The sequence below is a fragment of the Sceloporus undulatus genome, chromosome 2 (assembly GCF_019175285.1).
Source record: "Sceloporus undulatus isolate JIND9_A2432 ecotype Alabama chromosome 2, SceUnd_v1.1, whole genome shotgun sequence".
NCBI lineage: Eukaryota > Metazoa > Chordata > Lepidosauria > Squamata > Phrynosomatidae > Sceloporus > Sceloporus undulatus.
In genome coordinates, this window is record NC_056523.1 from 172,303,142 (window position 1) to 172,328,368 (window position 25,227).

Here is a 25,227-nt window from a genome sequence, read left to right on the forward strand (position 1 = left end):
CTGGCTCATCTACACTTCTGAAATAATCCAGGTTGACATCACTTTAACTGCCATGACTCAATGCTATGGAATTCAGGGATTGTAGTTTTGTGAGACATTTACCCTTCTCTGTCAGAGAACTCTGTTGCCACAACAAACTACAGTTCCTAGAATTTAATAACATTGAGCCATGGCAGTTAAAGTGGTGGCAATCTGGATTATTTCTGCAGTGCAGATGCAGCCTCTGTTGTGTATGAGATTTCCCCAAAGGAGAATACTGTACATTGGCTCCAGATGAAGTCCTGCGTAAGATATGAAACTAAAGAAAAAAATTCTGCTAAGAATATTAGTATTTGTACTAGACATTTATCTGTTGTCTCTGTCAGCAGCCTGACCTTAAAAAAATGAAGCTGGTGGAGTTTTGTTCTGGTCCCCCCCCCCCCAACTTTCTTCCCTTTGAATTTCCCTTAGGGAAATTGCTCTTTGAGCTTCAGTTTCTTCTTTAAAACAGGAGGGACCAGTGTTCTGAGACTCAGAAGTGTTACAAAAGGCAAGGCCAGGCATAGGTTATAAAGTATTTTGCTCATTGAAGTATTATGTTTAAAAATGACTAATTCTGGTGTTTTTGTCAACTTTTCAATTTAATTTTTTGAAGAATAAAATTGAGTGGCAAAGATTTTAGGTTTCATTTGAGAAGGCCATAGAATAAGGACTAGACTGCATGCAGCATATAGGTTAGCTTTCCCCATCACTGTTGAAAGAAGCTCTGTGTAAACAAAATACATGAACTTGCAGAGGCTTGATCTTTATGAAAAAGGCAAACCTGAGTGATTGTAGGATCAGAGACTCTACTTGGTGTACCTTATCTCATAGAGTTGTCATAAGGATAAAATGGGAATGGAAGAGACTAGGTATGTTCCTCTAGTCTAGAGTCAGTATGGTGTAGTGGTTTGAGTGTTAGACTGCAACTCTAGAGATCAGGGTTCGATTCGGCACTTGAGCGCAAAAACCCACAGGTTGACCTTGGGTGAACCACATTCTCTCAATTGAAGTTGGCTTGAGAGGATGGGAGTTGCAATCCAAAGCATCTGGAGGGCATCCAGTTGCTGAAAATTATGGGTTTGAAGGACAATGGATATGGATATTAATAGAGACCTCCTTGATGTTGTAGGAAGTATGTACACCTCTGATTCACAGTGCTACCATTCTTGTAGACAGTATAGCTTAGAGAAAGAGAGCCATTTTGCTTTGTTTTCCTTTCTTTGTCACTACTGATAGCGACTTTGAAATCCCAGTTATCCTGGAATGTTGGCACATTATTTTAAGTCCTTTGTGTTGCCTGCAGCAAAAGGATTACAAGTGTATCTTGATTGCTCAAAAAGATAATCTGAGTTAACAGTAACTGTGGTTTTTATCTCACAACTATGATATGAAACGTCATTGCAAAAGTGTAACAGCAACCTTCAGTTTTGGCTGGCTTTCCAATGGGTACATAGAGGGTTTTCTTGGGGAATTTTTTGCTGAGTTAAAGTTCAAACTAGGATGCAGTAGCACAATGCGGGCTCCTGTAGTTCTCAGATTTCATGGTTTAAGGGCAAATGAGCCTTTACCTTCATGCTTGAAAGAAAACTGATGAATGTGCCAACTGTTGTGTGTCTCTTCTCTCCTTGAGCTTTACCCACTATTCCCAGGATGGTTTTTTTAAGCTTGATGCTTTCCTGGTGGATTAAAAAAACAACAACTAATGAGTTTCAAATTGACGCGTGGTGTGCCATTGACCACCCTTCCTTTCCATTTTCCCAATTTACCATTCTTCCATCTATTTTGTATGCCACATATTAGGAGATGTACACAGCTATAGTAGAAGCCCCATAATCCACCAGTGAAGGACTGTTCTGGGCTTAATCCAAATTGCACATGGCGTCTAGTATTGGCTTTATTGCCAATTCTCATTACAGCATTGCAGGGAACTTGCATTGGCGCTCCTTCCTATTACAGTATATACTGTACTCATGTATAAGTCTAGAAATTTTAGTCAAAAATTGACTACAAAAAGCTGGATCGATGTATCCATGGGTCAGTGTAAGTCCTGTACTTTAACTCCTATAAAAAAGGAAACCATCCCCTGGTGAAAGGCAAGAGCATAATCTGTCCTGGAAGCACTGACCCCCTTCTGTTCTCTCATCCATTCAGCCTTTAGTGTGATCACAAACAATGATAACCTGCTAGAATTTTGTATGTTCCTCAGCATTGTTTTCCTTTGCTTCATTCTTTAAATTCATTGTTACACGCCACTACGTTTTACCCTTGACTTATCCATTGGTCAGATCAAAATCCGTCATTTTGGCCCCAAAATTTTCCTTCGACTTATACTTGGGGTTGACTTATAGTCAAGGAGTTCCAGCAGGTTATGGTTGCAAGATATTGGTGAGAGAGGTGATAAAGAGTAAGGTTATACATTGTTGATTCTTTAATTTTTTGCATGAAAGAAAGATGGTTCTTCTTGTCGGGTAAGAATACAGGGGTTATTTCACATTCCTATTTCTGTTTTTTGGGTGTGTGGAAAAAATACTTTCCAATGTTTTTCTCCGATTACTTGCTCATAGGCAGATGATCACTTGCAGATAAGCAAACATTTTCTGCACAGAAGCAGTTTTCTGCATAAAAGTGTTGTTTTCCAAGAAAAAGAATTCAAAATGAAAAGGGGGGGGGACTTAATGGCACACCATTTTCTACATATGTCAAAGCACTCCTCATCAAGAATGAGAGAATTTGTGAGTATTTTTTGCATCACCAAAAAAGAAGTTGGACATTTTCAGTAGTGGCCAGACATTCATTTGTACAATAAAAAAAAACTTCAGCTGCATCCCTTCCTGGTGATGTCAGGTCTGGCCACAGTAACATATGCTTTGATTACTTTCTGTTTGGATTACTGTAATGCTTTCTATGTGGGGGCTGCCTTTGGACCTGGTTTGCCGAAACAGTTTCACTGTCTTCTGGACTGTTTATGGACACAATTCAAAGTGCCCTAAACAGCTTAGGTTCAGTCTATCAGGAAAGCTGCTATCTCCCCATATAAATTTGCTTAGGTTTTATGATCTTTGAACCTCCTTTCCAAGGGAAGTTCAGGTAGTCCCCTCTTTCATTGGCAGACCTTGGTAAATAAGGCCTTCAGTTTTAACTGGTTGGAGCAGAAGCATATTCAGTGGGCATGCTGTATTCTGTAATATGTGTTGAATGTTATTTTTAATTGTTTAAAATTAATTTTTAAATTGGATTGGCTGTTTATTTGTTATGTATGTGTTATATATTTCTTTTAGCTGCTTTCTTTTAGTTTTTGTGTAAACCACTTTGGGTCTCTTCCTGGGGGGAAAGATGGGATATATAGTCATCCCTCCACATTTGTGGGGATTAGGGGCACAGGACCCCCGCAAAAGTGGGGAAACCTTGAATATCGTTAGCCACCACCATCCCAACTATATTTAACACACACACACGCACAAAGTAGAATCCATGGATTCAATCCACCTTAGATGCCTTTGAGGCGACAGAGTTCCTTCACAAAGCAGAAGCGGGTGGCTGGCGGGGCTTGCCACCACCTCTGCTGCTGCTGCCCTATGCCGTTTTTAATAAGGACTTACAAGCCTTGCAGTATATTTGCAGTCTTGCAAGAGTTGAGCGAGACTGCAAACATGAGGCAAGACTTATAAGTCCCTATGAAAAGTAGTGCAGGACAGCAGCAGAAAAAGTGGAAGATGATCTGTGAATAATCAAATCCACAAAAGTTAAACCTAGGAATGTGGAGGGCCGACTGATTTAAAAAATAAATGTCCCCTGTGTGGTTTGCTTTTGTCGGTTGATTGATTGGGTTTGTTTTGATTTTTTATAGTCATGATTTCTGCTATGCAAAGGGATCTTGCAGCACCTTTGAAACTAACTGGAAGATAGAAGTTGGTAGCATGAGCTTTCGTAGACTTGAGCCTACTCCCTCATGTGCATTTGGTTTCTACTAGGCACCAGTGACTTATTGACCTAAATCCTGTGGTTAATCCTGGCTAGTTTAGACCCACTCAGTTACTGGGATTTACCTCTCTGTTGACTCACCATTCAACAATTGATTGGATAGATCTGTACTTGTTGGAACAAACCTTCAGGATGTAGTCATTGTCTCTTTGTTTTGGTAACCAGGGCACAGAACAATTTACAGTTTATTCAAAAGCAAGGGGAAAAGTTTCCAGCAGGACATCTTCTTGTCTTACTTGAGGTAAAGAGTTTTTGTGTATTGTGTGCAAGTGTGTGTGTGTTTTACAAAATGCAAAGTAAGACAGAACTCTAAACAGTTTGCAGCCTTTATTGGTGCAGATGCATATCGGTGATTATTTCTCTCCATGTCAAATGGGTTACACATAGCTTAAATCTGATGTGGGTTCTACATGCTTATCTTAGTATGATTTATTTTCTTTACTTCCCATGAATTGGTTAGCTAATGCATTTGAAACAGTGCTTCAATACTGCAGTGATTATTATTCACTCTTTTTCTTTTTAAGCGAGTTCTTTTTAGTGAGTACTGTATTTCTGATATTGAGGATCTGACCAAGCTCTTTCATATTCGATAAGAATTGTTTTGGTCTGCATCTAGTCATTTATGTCTGGATAGCTGTCATGACATGATGGTTTGAGTATTGGACGATAACTCTAGAAACCAGGGTTCAATTCCCCAATCAGCCATGAAACCCATTGGTTGACCTTGGGCAAGTTACATGCTCTCAACCTCTGAGGAGAGAAATAGCAAGCCTCCTCTGAACAAATCCTGCCAAGAAAACCCCATGATAGGGGTTGCCATAAGTCAGAAATTACTTGAAGGCACACAACAACAACAACAACAACCTGTATCTTCAGATACAGATGTTCAGTATTTATTAATGGATATCTGTATCTTCAGGTGCAGACCTTCAATATTTATCCATTTACCTTGGCTTATCATTGAGATGCAGCTTCATAGGATTTCACCATGTATATAATCTTTCTTGCTTTTAATTGATTTTATCACTTTAATATGGGAGAAGTCAGTTGTTTGGGGGGGTGCATTGTATTTTGTGTCCATGTTGGCTGGGAGATTGTGGCCACAAAAGGAATTTTCCCGTAAGTTGACCTTTTATGTGAGGTTGAAAGACAAAAGCCTTGTTGGCAGAGGGCATACTTTGCTCATTGGCAAGTAGGGGTGTAAATATTTTACTGTTTCATTCTGACAAGCCAGGATAAATAATTTCCACAGTTTTCTCCCTGCTGCAGAGAAAATGAATATATATACAGTACAGTCAACCTTTCTTATACACGGATTTTTTATACACGGGTTCAAGCATCCACAGTTTGAAAATGTTTTTAAAAAAGTATAAATTTCAAATATCAAACCTTGATTTTCCATTTTTTATAAGGGACACATTTTGCTGTGTCATTATATTTAATGGAACTTGAGCATCCACGGATTTTGTTATCCACGGGGGAACTTGGAACCAAACCTCAGCGTATAACAAGGTCCACTGTATTTCTGTGCAGTTCTCACCTATTATCTGCACATCTCATTATTCTGCACAGGAATCCATGTGAAGTTTTTATTTTTTTAGTTTTTGCATGGCAATTTGGAGTGGGGCATTTTAGACAAAAATACTGTTTCCAGGCAGTCATGTGTGATTTTTATGCAAAAGCACCAATCTTGCACCACAAAACGCTTGCACAGAAAACAGCAGCCCTGCACAGCAGAATTATGTGTCAGGTGTGTGTGTGTGTGTGTGTGTGTGTTCAAGATTGCTATGTTTTCCAGAGCACTGGGGATTTTTAAAAAAACCTTGGGGTTTTTTTGTTTTATTTTGTTTAAACTGGTTTTTTGTTTTGTTTTGTTGTTTGTTTGTTTTTGTTTGTTTGTTTGTTTGTTTGTTTTTTTGCATGAATGTTTTGATTCTAACTCATACCCACATTTCTTGCACTTGGTACTACAGGTGCACTTTTTTGCTCTCAGTTTTTATCTCATGAAAAGGGAGCCAGACTCAGGTGTCTTTTCTTCTACTCATCTCACTGTATTGATTCATCTCACTCAGATGAAGACCACAACCAGCAAGGATGTGGAATAATACCAGAGGAATTCCCTTGTAATAGGCAAACTGGGAATTTCCCTACCCAAGGGGATTTTCCAATTGCTGGCTCTGGGAATTATATTGACAAGTTGATAAGCTATATATAGGACTACAAGACTATACCAATATAGGACTAAATCAGAAAATTAACTAGGAAATTAGACTTCAGATGTTATAGCCACTAGCTTAAATAATAATTGTTCTTTTTTTAAAGGTGATCTTTCAAAACAAGTTGTTTGGGTTGAACTTATGATGGAAGGATTTGTTTCTGAATGACATTTCTTTGCACTATAAAATAAGGTGATTAAGAAGCAATTGCCATGATATTGGTCTAACAGTGAATATCTGCCAATAAATGTTAAAATGCTTAAATTAAAACAGACAATTTTGTTCTAATAAGAAGGTTGGAGAAATGGTAATAATAGCCAGATAGAGGAGAAAGAATAAGAAGCATCAATATCATCATCATAATACTATTTAAAAAAAAATCAGGAGGGCCTTGTTTGTGTTTTTTGGACATTTGGTTAATACTAAGGTTTTGCAAAAGATTTTTGTTATGCAAGATAGTTGTTTTCTACATAAAAAGCAGCACTCTTGCAGAACAAAACACAAATGGATATCTGGAAACAGTGTGTATTATACAAAGCCTCACTGTTCTCTCACCCAAAAAAGTATACTACAGTATACTTCTCTGCAAAATTATTTCCTGGAAAACTTTTGGGATATGTGACTACTGGGTGAAAACTCCACCAAATTCTCACCATTGTTTCTTTCTGATTGAATTTTCAGTCAGGAAACAAACAGAGGCAAATATTCTTTCCATCTATAATAAACAATCTCAGGCTCATCCCTTGGCATCTCCACTTAAAAGGATTGTGTAAAGATGAAGTTTAGTAAAAGACAAGAGAAGGAACATTGCAAAATCGTTTTAAATAAATTCTAGGAACTGTCACACATTTCTGCTCACATCTTGTCCATGTTCCCTTAAGCAGATTTTGTATGAAATTGAGACATATTTTCAACACAGAGCCACCATGGTATAGTTTGAGCACTGGACTATTATTCTGTAGACCTGGCTAGGGACTCAGCCATGGAAACTCACTGGGTGACCTTGAGCAAGTCACCCTCTCTAAACAACTCTTACCAAGAAAACCTCATGCTAGGTTTGCTGTAGGGTCACTATAAGTCAGAAATGATTTGAAGGCACATAACAACAACAACAACATAGCCAAAACAAAAACTGTTTCACTTCAAGCAGAAATGAGACGCAGAAGAGTTATGTGGAAGTGAAAAGTCGGATCAGCCGGACATATCATGAAGGCACACTATGTATGGTAGGGAGAGGCCTCCCCCTGTCACAGTCTATAATGGCAATAACTATGGTAGAGTAATATCTGGTTATTTAGTTAACAGCTTTGTTTTGTTAGCAGAATCTAGGTATGTTGGTCTATATATATTAAGATACAGTACCTAGATCACCCAGTAATTTTTAGACAGCAACCTAATACCTTTTGTATAAATCTTGATAAATTACCTCTGTCCTTTTTGTGTGAATTTGGGGATACCACCTCAAAGTATTCAGTTCTTAATTTTAATTTTCAATTGATAAAGCAGATTTGTAAGTATGAAGTGTAGCTGTAGTTGGATCCTATGCATAGGTTAGCTATACCAAATCCTATTAAAATTAAAGGGCATAGGCCCATCTAATATTATTGGAATGTAGTCCCCATGAAAAGAGAGTGTGTAGTATAGTGGTCTGAGCATTGGACATTAACTCTGGAGAGTGTGTTTCAAATCCCCACTTAGCCATGGAATACGACTGGGTAACCTTGGACAAATCATACTCTCTTAGCCCCAGAGGAGGGCAAAGGCAAACCTCTTCTGACTATATCTTGCCAAGAAAACCCCATGATAGTGTTGCCTTAGATGGCTATAAATCAGAAATTACTTGCAGGTGCACAACAACAAGCCCACATGATTCCTTATGGCTATATTGGCTAAGAGTTGCAGTCTAACAGCATCTGGAGAGGTACATATTCCTCACCTGTGGCTTAGATGCATCTAAATTTGTGTAATATTGGGGTGTTAGTACCAGCTCCAGATTTTAGGGGATCATCAGTGGGCTGGCTACTCTCCTTCTAACCAACCAACTTCCAATCCACCCTCTTATCATAGAGAAAGAGGGCTGATGGTGAACAGGCAACAATAGCTGCTGTTTTTACTGCTTACTTCAGCTGCTTGCTTGTACTGGAGATGCAGAACAAGCAGCAATGGCAAGAGAAGCAGCCACTAGGCTAAGCTCTGGTGATCAGCAATAGACCCTCCTGCTAAAGTGTAGGCCTTGCCAAGTGCCTGGTGATGCCGCCCTGTATATTGAGTATTGGTTATTAAAGTCTTGCTACCAAGTCTAAATAGCATTGGCCACATAGAAAAGAACTACTTCCTTATTCTTCCTATAAACAAAAACGAATTATCGTCAGAGATGTAGATGTGCTTCATCCAGACAATGTGTATGTGGTTTTTTCCCCCCCTTCTAGTCAAGGAGATCAGTCTGAGAGGGTTTGGTTTTGTTCTGTTTGCATCCCACCTGTGTACTTAATTGGCCACTCAAGTTAGCTTACGGTAATTAACCTTAAATCTTTACCCACAACAAAGGCATTGGTAAAGAATGCAGTGGCTTAAAAGCTAAAGTAACCTACAACCAAACAGAACAAAATCCCCTATGGAAGTAAAGCACTGAGTTATGTCTGTCATTATTAGTTACATTGGCTCCTTATCCAAAAGAGATGTGCGATTTTCTACCAGCTTGCATGTTCTCACTTGCCTGATGTTCTTGCTCGGAGCAAGAGTAGCAAGAACCCCTTCCCCAAGCAGCTTACTGCTTCCTTTTGCTGCTGCTCCTCCTGAGAGGAGTAATCGCAGTGGAAATATCCATTTATTTGCTTCATTTTGTGCAGATGGAAATTGGTGCTTTCTCTCATTCCCGCTGCTGACTGTTCACCAGAGCATCACAGCTGCCTCCTCTGACAGAATGCTCCCCAGATGTCCTGTCATACCTGATGCTTGGTCAGGCTGAGTGGAACTGCTAAGATTTATAGTATAAAGTATCTGGAAAGGGCCAAATTGTTTGGGAGCACTGCATTACTGTGTGTGAAGAAATATATCTTGAAGGAGCAAATAATCAGAACTGTGAAGATTGTCTTGATCCTTAATCCTGACATTCTCCAGATCCTGTTGGACTGTACCTCTCATCATCCCCATGCTGGTGCAGACTGCAATTGAGCATCATCTGGAGGGCTGTTTCTCAACTTTCTCTACATATCAAAGCACACTTTCAGATTTAGTCTTATTATACAATCTGTAGTTTCTCCTAAGGGACCAGGCATAAATGCATTGTGTCGTATGAAAAATTTATTGCAGACAAGGGATCGGCTTAGTAAAAAAAAAAGTTAATTTGGCCCATGAAAAGGAAATAAGCAATACATTATAGCAGAAGGTGGAGGAGATGTAGCTTACCTTGATCCTCAGTCTAGAACACAGTTAAAACTGGTGATCACAGTTAATAAAGCCTTTAAGTAGGGATGCCATATCCCGGTGACCGCCGGGAAAATCCCGCTTTTGGGGGGCCCTCCCCGTCCGGTTTGGCCCCCAGCCATGCATTGGTCCCGGTTCGGGGCCCGCTCCTGCGGCCATTCCCGCTGCCGCTAATGCGGCTGGCTGCGGCGCCAAACCACCTCCTCCTTCCCTTCCTTTGACTGATGGGCAGCACCAACCCACCTCCTCCTCCGGCTCCACCTTCTTCCTCCTTCTCGGCAGCAGCACCACCACCGCCACCGCACCTCTGGAGCCAGGGCTTTCCCGCCCGCGTGCGGGGGGCTCTAAAGCAGGAGCTCGTCCCCTCCTTTTGCCAGCCAGCCATTTGCCGGCTGGTCAAAGGGGACGGGCTCCTCAGCGCACGCCACCTGGGCGTCAGCAGGGGCCAGCGGCAGCAATCGCAGCGGGCCCCCGCGTGCCTTCCTGGCCTTTAAGGAGGCCTGGTACTCCTTAAAGGCCAGGGAAGAGGGAGGAGGCTGGCTGGGATCGCAGCAATCGCGGCCGGCCCCCGCTCTCCTTCCTGGCTTCTAAGGAGGCCTCGGTCTCCTCAGAGGCCAGGAAGGAGGGACACTTTTTTTTTATTAAATGGAGGACGCCCCATGCCCCTTCCTGGCCTCTAAGGAGGCCTCGGTCTCCTTAGAGGCTGGGAAGGGGCGTGGGGTGTCCTCCATTTAAAAAGTGTCCTACATTTGTCCCGGTTTGGCGGTCCTGACGTATGGCAACCCTACCTTTAAGGCACAAGTCATCCATAGGTTCTCCCATTAAAGCTCAGTGAAATGGCTGGAAGTTGTCCAAAAACGGAGCTTGGAATCGTTCCTTTTTTCTGGACTACATCTAGAATCAAGAATCCCCCAGCTGGCATGGTTGCTGTCCAAGCTGGCTGGGGAATTCACAAAGATGAAATTCAGAAAGAGTAACAAGACTTAGATTTTTGTCCTTGGTTGTGATCAATTCCATGTACACATTGGCTGCTGTTTTTATTCTTAAAATCAAGTATCTAGTGTCTGCATTCACATAGTGTCTGCAAAATAAAGGTCTGCAGTGTGCCCCTTTCCCACAAGGGTCTTTAAGAATTCCTTTCCTACCCCCCAGTTACAGATCCTGAATATGTAGGTGAAGAGCTGAAACCTGTCTTGGGCCAGTAAAGCTCCCTGACATTATCATTCCAAGTAGTATTTCCCCATGGTGCTTTAGAGTTGCCAATATGCCTTTTCTTTGTAAAGACAGGAATCATAACCTTTTGTTTGCTTGGACCTAAATGTTATCTTCCATGCTTGAACCTTCTCAGTGGCAGAAAGGAAAGATTACTTAAAGCAAAGCCACACCCAAAGGTTGTTGGAGTTAAGCAACCAGTCAGCTTATCACTGGGCGCTCTTTGACCTTCATCAAATCTGAAACGCCTTTTTACCTTGAACGTGACGAATAAAGGGTAGGGCTGGCGGGGATCCTTTTAAACAAAGACTGAAATATCAGTTGTGGGACAAAATGATTGGAGAAGGTGTTCGCTGGACTCAATAGTCATAGTATTTTTTTAAACCCCTTTAAAAGTTGCTGATGTTACAGTAGACCATTAAATAGATGTACGTGTGCACACACACACACACACACAACATATATAGTGTATTCAGTTCTTTGTTATTAGCAATCTTTGAAGTCAATGTTGCCAGGAAAATGCCAACCAAATTAGGATGACAGCCTGGGCAGAACAATGTTATCCTTGCAGTTAGATCACTGCTCCTGGCTAGGGTTCGTAAGAGTTACCTTCTGGGCAACAATTTTCAGAATCCCTAGCCAGCAAGGCCACTGGGAGTCAGTTGATAGAACTGTCACACAGCACAACCAAGTTGTCATCCAAGAATGGTGGGAAAGGGAAGAGCAGGTAGCTACACTTGGTAGGTTGTTATAGTATCCTCAAACTTTGTGTAGCATTTGATGCATTTAAAAACACACAAAAACATAGTATCTGACAGTAGCTACAAAGAGAACTGGATAGCACGCCCCATGTCGGCCCCCACCCATGCTCCCTACCCTTCTCTTGGGTTTCCTCTATTGTAAAAAGTTCTAGTTGTGATATTTCCTGGGTGAGACCTTGCTAGCTCTCCAAGGTATGCAAACCACTAATCTTCGTATGACTGTGCAAATATGTTTATAGAAAAGAATGCCTACTTCCTGCCTGCCACGTTGAGTTTTAAAGCTTGTGTTTGCTTTTTGAGGTTTTGTTCATTATTATGTTGGAAATGCCTGCAGACCTTCAGGAGGCATGTGAACTTGCAGACGATAGAAGGTCTAGCAGGGCCTCGTTTAAGAAAATGTCACAAAAGCATAGTGTTGATTAGCAGTGACATAGAGAGAGCATAGAGAACCCGTGTCCTGAAAAGATATATCTCTTGAAATAATTTGTTTCAGGATTCTGGATTTAGGAACATCCAGATATTTATTGTTTTATTAGAACACTTCCATCCCACCCTTCATCACAGGATCTGAAGTTAGTGTCCAGTACAAACACTTTAAAACATCTCCACACTAAAAGCGTAAAGATTTTTAAAAAGAGAAAAACATAGTACATATAGTAACAGTTAAAATGACTTATCAGTGAATGATTATTTTAAACTGGATTGCCCTTTCACTTAATTTTGTTGTGTTTATTTGAATCTCAACTGTATTTTTCCTGTCCTTGTTTTTAGAGGTGCTGTTTTTCCCCATCCTGCATAGAAATCTGTGTGTAGTTCAGTATATACTATGATTCTGTGATTCCCAAATGAATCAATTTTAATGTGCGTTCCCATTATGTAAAGTGTGTTTGTGTTTTCTAAAGATACATATTTTTCGTGATATGCTTTTACTTGCCTAGAATTTGCAATAAGAGGGGGGGAAGAATCAAACACTTGTGGATTCCTTCTAGTGATGGGAAACCAACAGAGGGTGGTTGTGCACTCTTCTGTTAAAAGCCTTGCAGATCACAAATTTAATAGATTACAGGGTTGCTTTTTTACAAATCAGTAGACATTTCTTTTTCACTATCTCACATTAACACAATCCTTTTGCTTTTGAAAGGATTTTTCCATCCTTACACTTACTATTTTATGCTGAGTATTCTTATTGCATTCAGAAGGCTTCTGAAGTAAAGTATTGACTCAAGTTTCACAAGTATGTGTGTGTGTGTTGAGATGTAATTTTATTTGAAACAGGAAGAAGGACGTCAGCAGTCCTCTTACCAGCAGTGACGTCTTCCCTTTTTGTGTAACTCAAGTATACATTCTACTTTAATTTTTAAAATAACCATCTTCAAATCCTTCTCGTCTATAAAAGCATAACAATCTGCCTTCTGTCCAAGAAGACAGATGGATGTCCTGTTCTGAATATGTGAAGCAAGTTATTTCACTTTAATCAAACGTTGATCTACAGGGGTTTGTCATCTTCATTAAAGACTGCTCTGCCAAGAGAAGGGGAAAACTGATACCATTTCCCCCTTGTAGTCTGCTATGCTTATTGTGAGCTGAGTTGCAAACAGTATTTTTCTGTTCCATGGAGATTTTCTCCTGTAAAGCTTCTGTATCTCCTGTAATACCCAACAACAAAGTGAGGTGTGTGGAGTGGAAGGGGAGGAAACATTCTCCTAGCTCTGGTAAAGAAATGTTTCACATGATAGGAAGATATGAGGACACTATGGCAGGATGAGCAGAGTTGGCTTGCAGGTAAAACTGGTAGCAATCATTTTAGGTGCTTTGTTTTCTGATTGTTTGGAGGTTCTTGATATCCTGTTTTCTAAATTTATTTCTGTTGACATGAAGGCAAGGAATATTCTCTTTTTTGCCTCAAAATTGCTGAAAGATGAAATTCTCAAAATTCCAAAGATTTCCTGAAGATCACACATACCTGTTCAACAGGCCTTTGTGACTTCAGTCTTGCAATTTCCCTGGCTCTGTGGGTAGGAGTCACTTGTCTACAAGAAAGGGTTCATTGTATTAGTAGTGCAGCATACAAAGGAATTAAGAGTCAGAAACTCCCTTTTCATACAACTGTCACTTCCTTCTTGAAATCTGCCATCCTTTCACAATGTCTATAGTTCGTTCTAACTGTAAGAATGTCATACATCCTTATTTACCATGGGTTAGTGAGTTTTATAAATATGCACAGTGGTGGTGAGCAGGGATTAATTCATGCACAGACCTGGACCTTGTTCTGAGTTTTCAGGGCTGAACCCTGATATAGACTAAGCACTGAAGACACTACACCTAAGCATGTTAAGAGATCACTAAGTAACCACAATTTCTTGGCAATCTTTGATTTCTGCTATCTTGCTTTAAAAGTTAAACACTGGAAATGGGATAATGGATTAACTAGCACCCTGGATAGAGATATTAATTTTCTGGAAAACTCTGTGTTTCTCTTATACCCCGTTGATCATTTAATGACCTGTAAGTACAAGGATGGCTCCTGAGTATGAGGTCAGGTGTGGTCCAGGTCAAAGTATCACAAGCAGGCCTGCTGCTCACATCCTTGCCATTCATTCTATCCACTGGGTACCAGAGAAGGTCATCTATGTGCCCTGTCTCAGGTACTTTGGCCCAGTTGTGTATACAACTTGGAATCCTAACATTCAGTCCCATTACATACCCTCCAAAATTCACAAATGACAACTGGGACATGTATCACCAAGCAACATCAGTCAAGCTGGCAAAATGTATTAATGAAGAAGAACATCCAAGCCAGTAGGGGCTACAGCAGTTTGCTTTTGTCTGAGTCTACTCGGGAGACATGATTTTGCCCTCTCTTGTCCTCTGTTCCCTACCAATTTAATTGAGTGCCAATTCCTTTACCCAAGATAAGTCCTCTGGCCAGCCCACGAAAGGGATGTATAGTTAAAATGCAATATAAACCAAAATACAATGAAAAATTAAAAACATAATTAAACACAGATGTGAAAAGTTGTGCTTCTGCAGGTTTTGTACCAACGTCTTCGGAACTGTAAGGCCTGGGATTGTAGGACATACATTTTGGGTTGTCTGTTTCTAATATCTATGTTCCTCATAGCAACCCTATCATGGGTTTTTCTTGGCAAGATTTGTTCAAAGAAGATTTGCCAGTCCATCTATCTGCAATCTAATGGCTGAAAGCATTGGTGATTAGTTTTAGCTGTTAAATAAACATATTTTATTCTTTTTACCATTTGTAACTGATTTAGACATTGATTTCTCATGTGTTACAGGTCTGTTTTATGACCTGAGAAGGTTCAATGGTGTCCCTATCCTGAGTGTCACCTGGTGCAGGGGGGTTGGGGTGGCAGCAGCCAAAAGGGCATACTCAGACTTTTCCTTCCCCACAGCTTCTCACCCTTCCCAGTGGGAGGAGGGCCCAACCAAGTATCACCTTTCTTCTAGGGTGTCACCCAGTATGGGGTGCACTCCCCCCACCTCCCTAGTGACACCACTGGGAAGACTGCCAGATGATAAAAAAATTTTTTTAATGGAATTACTAAACTTGTTTAGTCCTTAAGCAGGGTTTTCTATTTCAAATTGGGAGAAGAATGACCATTGGTAAAACTGTGGACTGTATCAGACACAGGCATGGGAGTGGCAGTGATGGGGAATGACCAGGATTGCTCCAGTTATCCCTGAAGATGGTTTTCAAGTTTAAGCACATCTTGGCTGTGCAGCAGTGGGTGCTCATATTTAGCTTCTAGGTCAATAGCTATTTTTCTTTCTTGTCCAGTCATACGTTTTGTCTTGCCACCTGACTCAGGTTCATCCACATAGCAAGATGCTCATGATCCTGGTTCATCTTGAAGACTATGGAGTCTTCAAAGCAGATAGCAACCTTCTCTATCTAGCTTTTTTTTTAAAAAAAAAACCACTCCTTTCCTTCATTTATTGTTTTGAATTGTATACGTTGGTTGTTGGGTATGCCACAGTGAAGAGGATATGAAAACCAAGTGCTTCAGAATATAATGTGGTCTCTCTCCTTCACCTTCCTTCGCTCCCCAATTCACTCCCTACTTAAGGTCGGGGTGAGTGAAGTAGTGCATAGAGTCATCCCTCTAATTCTTCTCAGGTTTCTTTATAATTTTGTATGTTTTCTCAGGTTCAGAAGAAGATGCTACGATCCCATGGATTAACCAAAGCCTTGAAAAGCAGGTGCCTTCCTTAATGCAGGAGCCATTGCCAAAACGTTGCCACCATGAGGCTGCTCCGGAGACACTATGGCCCACTGAAGCTGGCTTTGGTGGGTGTGGTCTTTGTGATCTTTCTATTCATCATGCAAAGAGACGTGGGCAGTGGGGATCAACAGGAAGAACCTTGGCTAAAGAACATTGTGGATAGGAAAGACCAAATGATTGACATAATGATGGGAGCCGTCAACAATATCCGTGACTCTATGCCAAAGCTGCAGATCCGGGCTCCGGTTCAGCAAGAGGCACTTGTACAGGACAGCAATTCCTGCTTGCCAGGGTATTACACACCTGCAGAATTGAAACCTTTCATGGAGCGTCCACCTCAGGACCCCAACAGCCCTGGTGCAGATGGCAAAGCCTTCAAGAAGGAGCAGTGGACGCCAGAGGAGACAAAGGAGAAAGAGAGAGGCTATGAGAAGCACTGTTTCAATGCCTACGCCAGTGACCGGATCTCTCTCCAAAGGGCCTTGGGACCAGACAGTAGGCCTCCAGAGTAAGATCTTCCTCCTCTCTGCTCCCTATAAAACGTTCTGGTTGAGGGAAAATCCAGAATGAATACAAGCACAACCCTCTTCCAAGTGGTAGCCTACCACAGTGGGAATGTGATCAGATAGGTAAAAGCTGACCATCCATCAGCATCCACTGAATGTTCCCCTGTTTACCTGGACCTAGGTGCAGATATATGGCAGAGGCATACGCTGCTTGTGGGTGGATGTTGCCATTGGCTGTTTCCCACATGTTTGTGTGCCCACTGGGCACACATTGTCTTGTGGCAGTAAAGCCTCTGAGGACATCCAGATGCTGCCCACAGATATTCCAGCTACTTGCTAGACAAAAGCTATTCAGAGGGTCCTGTTCATAATTCAGCTTCTCCAGAGAAAGATGGCTTTAAAAAATGGGGGTTTAAGTCTCACATGAGTTTTCACACTATGGCTTTAGACACCTAGCTGGGAAAAACATAGAAAATGGATACCTTAAATTTCATGTAGCCTAGGGATGTGGCCTTCAAAAAGATGTTGGACTGCAGTTCCCAGCATCCCTTACCATTTGGATGTGGAGATGTGGCTGGGGTTATGAGTGTTGAGGCCCAAGCAAAATAGGTGAGAAAAGGGGCAGAATAATTAAGTGGGTTCAGGTTGCTGCAGAAAAATCAGGAGGAACACAAAGACCTTGTGGGGAGAAAAGTATGTTGGATAGGGTAGGAGGCCAAGAGGTCACAGTGTTAAGTAGGCCCTATGAGGATGCATGTGCAGAGACTACTCAGAAAGGAGAGCTGCAGTTACTGCTCCATTATTTCAATGGATCAAACATCAGAGAAGAACCATTGCTCAGTGGTAGAGCATGAGCTTTGCACAGAGAAGATCAATCCCTATTAGTTAAAAGGGTTAGATTGCAAAGGATGAGTGAGACTCCTTTGATGGAAGGCTTGAAGACCCCTGTGTCAGTGAGGGGACAATCCTGAGCTCATCAGTCTGACTTGTTATAAAGTAAAGTATAGTAACATCCAAAATTTACAAAACAGTAGTCACCCAACCAAAATGCACAAAATACAGGATGCATTTTGATAGTTTACACATAGTACTTTGTGCATTTTGGTTGGCCAATTACAGGTATCGTTATTTTGTGGATTTTGGATGTTACTGTACTGTGCTATTTGGCCAACACCACTACCCCTGAATGTGTTTATTTTGTTATAAGGTAGTTGACCAGTGGTCATAGGTATTTAGCCTCAAATGGATCTAATCCTAGGGAGCAGCTACTTTGGTGTTTTTGATCACTTTATGGACTGTCAGACTGTACCAGTATCCCTCCAGACTGCATAGCTGATAGACTGTGCTATGTATTCAATGAGGATGCCTTCCAAAGGGGTGTTTCAGAGAGCAGGTATTTTTCTGAAAACATTTCTAGAGGTTTTGATGGGGTGATGTAGCAGGAGAGGACCCTCAGAATAGCAGCTTGGGGAAAGCTACATATTAGGTCAACAGTTCTCATTATACTTGGTGTATTCAGGATATTGTAATCCAAAAAATCATAACATTTCCATGCTTTTATTTTAATGTAGCCTTAGACTGCTATCTATAGGAAAACAGGAAACAGCTCCCATTCCTCCATTACTTTCTAACAATGTAAGAATTGCCTTCCTGGATCCCTCTCCTCTAGTATCCAGTGTCTGGAAGCAACATCTGGCCAGATGCCACTGGGCACTGTCAAGCAGGATGCGAAGTGAGGATCCTTCCTTGTTTGTTTTTTAAACAGAGCTAGAGAGACTGCTTCTGTTTGTGATTGTTACACTTAGCTATCATGGTTAATAGCTGCTGATAGACAAATCCTGTGAGGGGATAGGCCCTAATCCTCTCTAAAGCTATCTAAATTGCTGGAATTCATTGTGTGTAAATGTTTGCTGTGAAGCAATACTCATGCCACCCCCCAAAAGGGGGGGGAATGTCTCTGGAAGGAAAAGAAAAGAGGATCCTGTTGATACAAAGCCAGTGTTTTATTGAAACACTGTTTGTTGTAGTAGGAGTAGTAGTTGTTACATGAAGTTGAATAATTACAGGTTTACAAGCCTTCTCTGTGATATAGTCCAGGTTAAATTTCAAAAAGCAATATGTTTTTGGTGCATTGGTTGGATTTATTCAAAAAAGAATCTTAACTAAAGCAGCATTGTCAGATTAGAGTGCCACTGTTATATAGTGGTTAGAGCACTGGACTAGGTTCAAGAAGATCTGAGTTGAAAATACCTTTGGCTGAGTGATACTAGATTAATCAATTTTCTCTGTTGATCTAACCTTTGTTTCAGTGCTCTTCTGCTTATGTCCACCCCATGGGCTTAACTCTGAGACAGCAAATTAGCCACTTTAGGAACAGAATTCTGGATCAGATAGGTTTTTGTTTTGATCCAACACCTTATGGGTCAATGTAATGTGGAGCAGAGGAAGGATGTACTGTACTTGGAACTCATTGGAAAGATATATTGTATTAATGGTATTTAAGAGCTGAAAACTGTCAAAAAGATTTCTTATTTGAAGCCTGCCAAAATAAGAGAGAGAGAGAGAGAGAGAGTGCGAGTGCGCAATTCCCACAAGTCTAGAGCTTTGAGGGCTTAGCTATTTTAAAAACTAACATTGAACATGTGAAATTGTTCAAAATTTCTCATTCAAAATGGGGAGGGGGTTAGCTGAAGGTTGAGAATTTGGCAAATAATTTGTTTTAGCTCTAGTCAGAAGTCAAGATTATTCAAATCTATGTTTGAAAAAGGTGAATCATCAGCCAACAATGGCTGAAACAAACATACAGAGGAGTTGTTTCCTTTGTTGGTTGGAAGAGAAAAAAAAAGCTAAGCAATTCTGATTCTAGCTGCGTGCCCAGAGTATTGGGTAGGGGCACCTTACATTGAGTGGGAGGGAGAGATCGCAAGAGCTCCTTCTGCCCAAGATGAAATCTTGCTGGTTGCCTTTCATCTGTCAGAAAGAAAAGGCCTGGGGTGCATTTCTTCCTTTTTAATTACCTACTGCTTCCCTTTCCTCCTGCCCCACAATCTCCTACCTTTATACCCCACTGGTGCCCCCATTTGTTGGCAATTGCAATCATATCTCTCTCTCTCTTTTAAAGGAATAGATAAAAGTTGTCCAAGTTCAAAAACTTCCTTGATTCCTTGATTCCATCTGCTGCCTGCCCTTGGTTTTGGTCTGTTTCCTCCTGCTTCGAAGAGCTCCATTGCCCCCTTAATTTTTCACTTTGCTCGCCAAGTGGAACAGACAAAGCTTACAGTACAGCAGGGGGGGCAAAGGAAGGAGTCAAATGTGACCCTCTCTCCTCTTTCCCCCCACCTTCCTCCACCTTTCCCTGTGGTCTCCAGAGGCTTTCTGGGGGCAACGGCTGCTTTTCATAATGGAGATAAGTCAGTCAAGGGCGGGAGGAAGGGAAGGGGAGCAAGGATCCAACAAAGGGCATTTTGAATAATGGCTCAAAACCAGGGCAGTTTTTGCAGACAGTCTCTCTGTCTCATCTACTTACCTCCTGCCCTCCCAAATGCCGATTATTTCTGCCTAGCAGGTGTAGATATCACAATAGAAGAATGTGGCATTCGAGGCAGGGAGTGCAAGAATGTTATTCAGTCAACCAAAGAGGCATAAACCAATTTAAATTAAAGTGTAAAGCCCTCCCAGAACCGAAACCATAAATTGGAGAGCTGGGGAAATTGGTTCAGATGGGCGGGAGGCCATGAATGAAACTCTCATTGTTGAACCCTTTTGGAATGGGGGAGGAGGTAATGGGAAGGGGGGTACTGATCTCCCATGTGGAACGTTTTCCCCCTTTTGATGTGCAGTGGAGGTATGCAGCATGTAAGAGACCCGGCTGCCTTCCTGCTGAAAAGTTCAGAGGCAAATATGGACAGTGCAATGAAAAGAGATCAGTGGGAAAGGGGGTATAGAAGCTTTCTTTACCACCCACCCCAAAAACAAAGCACCCCACCTAAATCCATTCACTCTCCCATGTTTTTCTCCCATGTCTGAGAAAGTTTGCATGAATAAAAGAAATGCTCGGAGAATGCTTCCTAAGAGCAGTGGACACATTTTATCCAGGATTCACATTTCAGGTAAAAGTGCCTCATGCTGTCATGAAACCCAAGTGAAGCTTCAGACTGCAGCAAGACAAAGGCAAGAAATGTATGTCAAAATGGTGCAGCAAATGGAAGATGAAAAGTTTTGGCCCTGAGGAGGTTCTATTTAGTCTGATTCAGGCAATTAAATATCTTGAGTCAGCACTGTTGCTTGGGAACCGTTATAGTTTTTTTTTTAGTCCATGTCTTTTCATGTTCAGACAACTGGGTTCCCAATTTACTGGTGAATGTCAAAACATTTTGAAAGGGCTTGACTCCCTTGATCAGCACTATGCTTTATAACCTAAGGCCTTAATATCACTTGGTACTGCACCTGAAGAGTGGCTTTATACCCTGAAATGTCATGCTAAAATCAAAATCAATTAGTCTTAAAGAAATCGTTAAATTTCTTTTTAAATCATACCTTTCTTTTTAAAAAGTGGTATTGATAGCATTGTTAAAATACATATTGAGATTTTAAACACTCACATGCAACAAAGGCTTTTGTATTATTTGCACAACACCATCAGTTTTGAATGTCTAAAGCCACATTATTACAAATTGGTACCTTGACTCCATCTAGCCCAGTATTTTCTTTTACAGACTGCCCAAGACCTCAGGCAGCTGGAAGTCTTTTCCCCATATCCTGTTACCAGATCATTTTAACTAGAAAGTCTCATGAACCAAGGATATGTTTGCGGATCATAAGCTCTGTTGCTGAGTTGGGATCCATTAGGACAGAATGAGTCACCTGCTTCAGGTGGCAGATGCTTAGAGGAGCATCACACACAATTCTCTGGCTGTTCCTCCTATACATACATGCACACACATCCATGGTGGTTATCCTTATCAGAGGATAGAGCTGCACATATGTGCCTCCTGGTCCATCCTGAATTCCCCTTATCTGGCCTTCTGCCCTCACGTATGGTGGAAGTTAGCTTTTGTCCGTAATTCAAGTGGGATTCAATTGGTAATTCCGGTTGGCTTCCAAATAGCGAATGGGGACGGAGCTTCTCTTTCAACACTCACCTCAAAACCTCAGGGTCTCTCCATAGCATTTTATCAGGTAGCAAGAAAATTAGGTCCAAGCTTCAAGTAGTGAACAGTCTACACCCCTAATGTTTTAACTGAAACAATTTAAACTTTATAGTCAATTTCTGCCCCCTTCAAAAATGGCATTTCTGACTCCTGAACTTCTTTAAAAATGACAGGATATCTGAAAGGGGTCAGCAAAGGAAAGAAATGTTGTTTATGTTCAAGATATAGCTTGTTTTATCTGTCAGAGCTTAAGGCGAATTTTAAAATTTATAAAACAAATGAAAATTCAACAGACATGGGAGTCATTGGGGTGAAAGGGGAAATGGGAGCTAGTGACTGGTAGATACCTGAGATAAATTGTTGACATCCTGAGAAAAAATTGCTGCCCACCAATGATAAGCCTCCCCTGAACCTCTTAAGATTTTCTTTTTTAAAAAAATCACTGAAATGGCTCTTGCATACTGAATGAGATTTTGAACTGGGGAAAGTTGTTATGGCTCAGTGGTAGCCTTTCTTAAGGCAGAACCTTAAGAAGGAGGTTTGGATTTGTGGTGCAAACTTTAAGAACTCTCTTCTACTTTCCACTATTGACACTAGAAAAAGATTTAAATGAAATAAAGTGTTCCTTCTAGGATGCTATCTAAAGCTTTTGTTGTGAGCAGCCAGCCAGTAAGTATGAGACTGCACATGAACAAGTAGGGGATTTTTCCCTAAAAACTTGTGCTTTCATTTAAATGAAACAGCAACCTCGCTACTGGCTCTTAGAATTATAGAGGCATCTCAGTCATTTGAGTAACGTGTGTGGATGTCGCAAGACAGATGTGACGTTGCGGATATTTATGAGTTGTGGATGAGGGGTGCTGCTTCAGCATCCTGAACACCTCTTCTCAAGGACAGCCCTGAGGAAAGTGGGAGCACCTGCTTCCCAATTAAAACTCACCAGATTGTCTTGTTACATTTGAATTTGAAAGCTGGATAATTTAAACTGGGGTGAGCAAAGTTGTTGAGGTCAAGTATAGTTGTGACCCTTTTTGAGGCATGGAGATTTCTCACTTGTGGGAAATGGTTGAGGTAGAAACTGCATATTGGCCAGAGATATATTTCTTTGCTAATTACATTCTCAAAGGAAACAATGAGTAATTTTAGCAATTTTCTTTGTGCTATGAGAAGGACTTTGAAAAATGCAGTTTTGAAATTTGCAGTTCAGGATATTTTCTGTAAAAATTTTGTATATGGGCTTTTTGCGGAGAAGACAGAATTTTCTGTCCAGAAAACAGCATTTCCTGCAGAAAAAATAATGTATCTACATATAAGTATTACCAAAGATTAATGTTTCCTACACATAAAATGTTGCTTTGTGCACGCGCACACACGCACACATGCTTTGTGAGAGGAACGGACACACAAAACCATTTGCAAAATTTGTACACAGTAAGTACTGAACTATGAAGATTCTTATCAGTTCAGGTTTCCCCTCATCAGGGGTTCACAACACTGAGCAAAAACATATTTTATTATCATTTAATTTTTTAAAAATATATATTCTCTCAATCACTGTATTGGCACCAGCCGTAGGCAGGGCTACCACTTTTTCTCTTGTTGCTCCCTATTCCCTTCTATACTTATATACATCCCTTTATTCCCTTTAGTTCCTTTTCATTCATTTGGGCATCTTTCCATTAGTTCATCTTTTCTCTCCCAGATATGTTTTTATCTCCTTTTAAAGTCCATTTGAGTTGTTGTTAGCCATCTATACAACATGTGGTTTAAAATTCTACTCTGAGTTTGTGGGGAAAAGTACTTCCTTTCATCGGTCCTCAATCTCCTACCATTTGGCTCACTTGAATGACCCTCATCTTTCTAATATTAGGAGAGAGGGAGCAAATTTTCTCCATATCCACTTTCTCATTCACATAATTCTATACAGCTTTACCATGTGTTCCTGTATTCATTTTTTCTAAGCTAAGCAGCCTCAAACATATTGCCTCTTCATAGTGTTGCTCCTCTAATTGCTTGATCATTTTGGTTGATCAGTTCCTTGTCACACCTTTTTCTTTTCAACAATATCCTTTTTTATGGTGAGCCCTCAACCAGTGCTGTGTAAAGTAATTGATGGGGGACCAACAGCTATTTTTCCCCCTCTGTGTCAGGGAATTGCACCATATTTGTCCCCATTGGGTGAAATTGTTTCTTTTCTGGAAACTACAGGGACCAACGGCTGATGGCTCATGGACAGACATGGACCCTTGGGCCACCACTTTGAGTGGCACAGCAGTATGTAGTATCCCAGTGTTGTTACACTATTGGCTTGTATCGGAGCATTATAGTACTGGTAGTTTTCAATACCCTTTTAAAATTATGTTTAACATGGAATATGCCTTTTTAAATGCCAATGTCACCCAGTTCGAGAGGTAATTTTGGACTCTCCCTGTTCCTTTTATTTCAAACCATGCTAAATTAGTTCAGCTCAGTGACAAACTCAATTTGTCCCTCTCCCTTCTTAATAATTATTTTTAAATGATTAGTGTATAAGATGGTCTCTGTTTTTATCCCAGCATTAGCAACATCCACACTGCAGAAATAATCCAGTTTGATACCATTTTAACTGCCATGACTCAAAGCTATGGAATTCTGCGAATTGTAGTTTTGTGAATGATTTAGCTGTCTTTGTCAGAGAGCTTTATTGTCAAAACAAACTTTGTATTTGATTATGTATTTAGTCAAAAGCAACTGCACTTCATTGTACCTCAATGCCATTCAGCAGTGCAAACAGTACAGTCGAAATGCCTTTGGGATTTTGGTGCTGCATGGAGCTGCAATGAGAGTTGCATGTGGACCATGAACTGTGGATTTCCCACACATGTTTCAAACTACAGTTTGTTGACACATGGCAGGAGAAGTTATAAATAAGGACATCGCTCAAGAGGCAAAAAGGTGCTAGGAATGTAAGAGGAGGGTGAAGTTAATAATATTGCAGTTTTGCTCCCTAGTAATCAGCAGGGTTGTTCTCCAAACGAAAAGCAAGGAAGCAGGTATTGGGAGATATGAGACTGAGCACTTAGCAGACACATCATTTTTGGGCCTGGAGGGCTACATGTATTGTAAGCTGGAGAACATGTACAGTTGCATGTACCCACTGCATAGATCTTAGCTGAGCATGTTTAGCCTGGATAACAGATTGCTTAGAGGTGTTACGATAGCCATTTTTAAGTATTTGAATGGATGTTATATTGAAGATGTAGCAAGTTTGTTTTCTGTTGCTTCAGAGAATAGGACCTGGACCAAGGAATGCAAATTACATGAAAAGAGATTCCACCTAAACATTAGGAGAAACTTCCTGACAGTAAGAGCTGTTCGACAATGGAACACACTTCCACGGAGAGTGCTGGTGTCTGCTTCTTTGGAAGTCTTTAAACAGAGGTTGGATGGCCATCTGTCAGGGGTGCTTTGATTGTGTGTTCCTGCATGACAGGGATTGGACTGGATAGCCTTTGGGGTCTCTTCCAACTCAATAATTCTATGACTCTATGATTGATGATCAAGGCTGTTGTATGATCTTAGTTTGTTTCAATAAACCATAGTTTAAAACAAGTGGCTGGGTAAGTGTGGTTCTCCAGATGTTTTTGGATCACAACTTCAATTATCACTCACCATTAGATATGACAGCTAGGGTTGATGGGACTTGTAGGCCTAAAACATTTGGAGCCCAC

At 40.9% G+C, this 25,227-nt stretch overlaps 1 protein-coding gene across 3 annotated transcripts in view; it reads left to right on the forward strand.

Annotated features, from left to right (window-relative positions):
* The window catches only part of GALNT6 (polypeptide N-acetylgalactosaminyltransferase 6), a 69,068-nt gene that overhangs the window by 12,225 nt on the left and 31,616 nt on the right, over nt 1-25,227 (forward strand). For 2 of the 3 annotated variants that reach the window (XM_042455888.1, XM_042455887.1), the window contains exon 2: nt 15,786-16,369. In XM_042455888.1, the coding sequence (XP_042311822.1) occupies nt 15,882-16,369 (488 nt within the window). In that variant the 5' untranslated portion in view covers nt 15,786-15,881. Of the gene's footprint in view, nt 1-4,173; nt 4,244-15,785; nt 16,370-25,227 lie in introns of those variants that run through there. The other variant, XM_042455889.1, reaches the window with a different exon arrangement.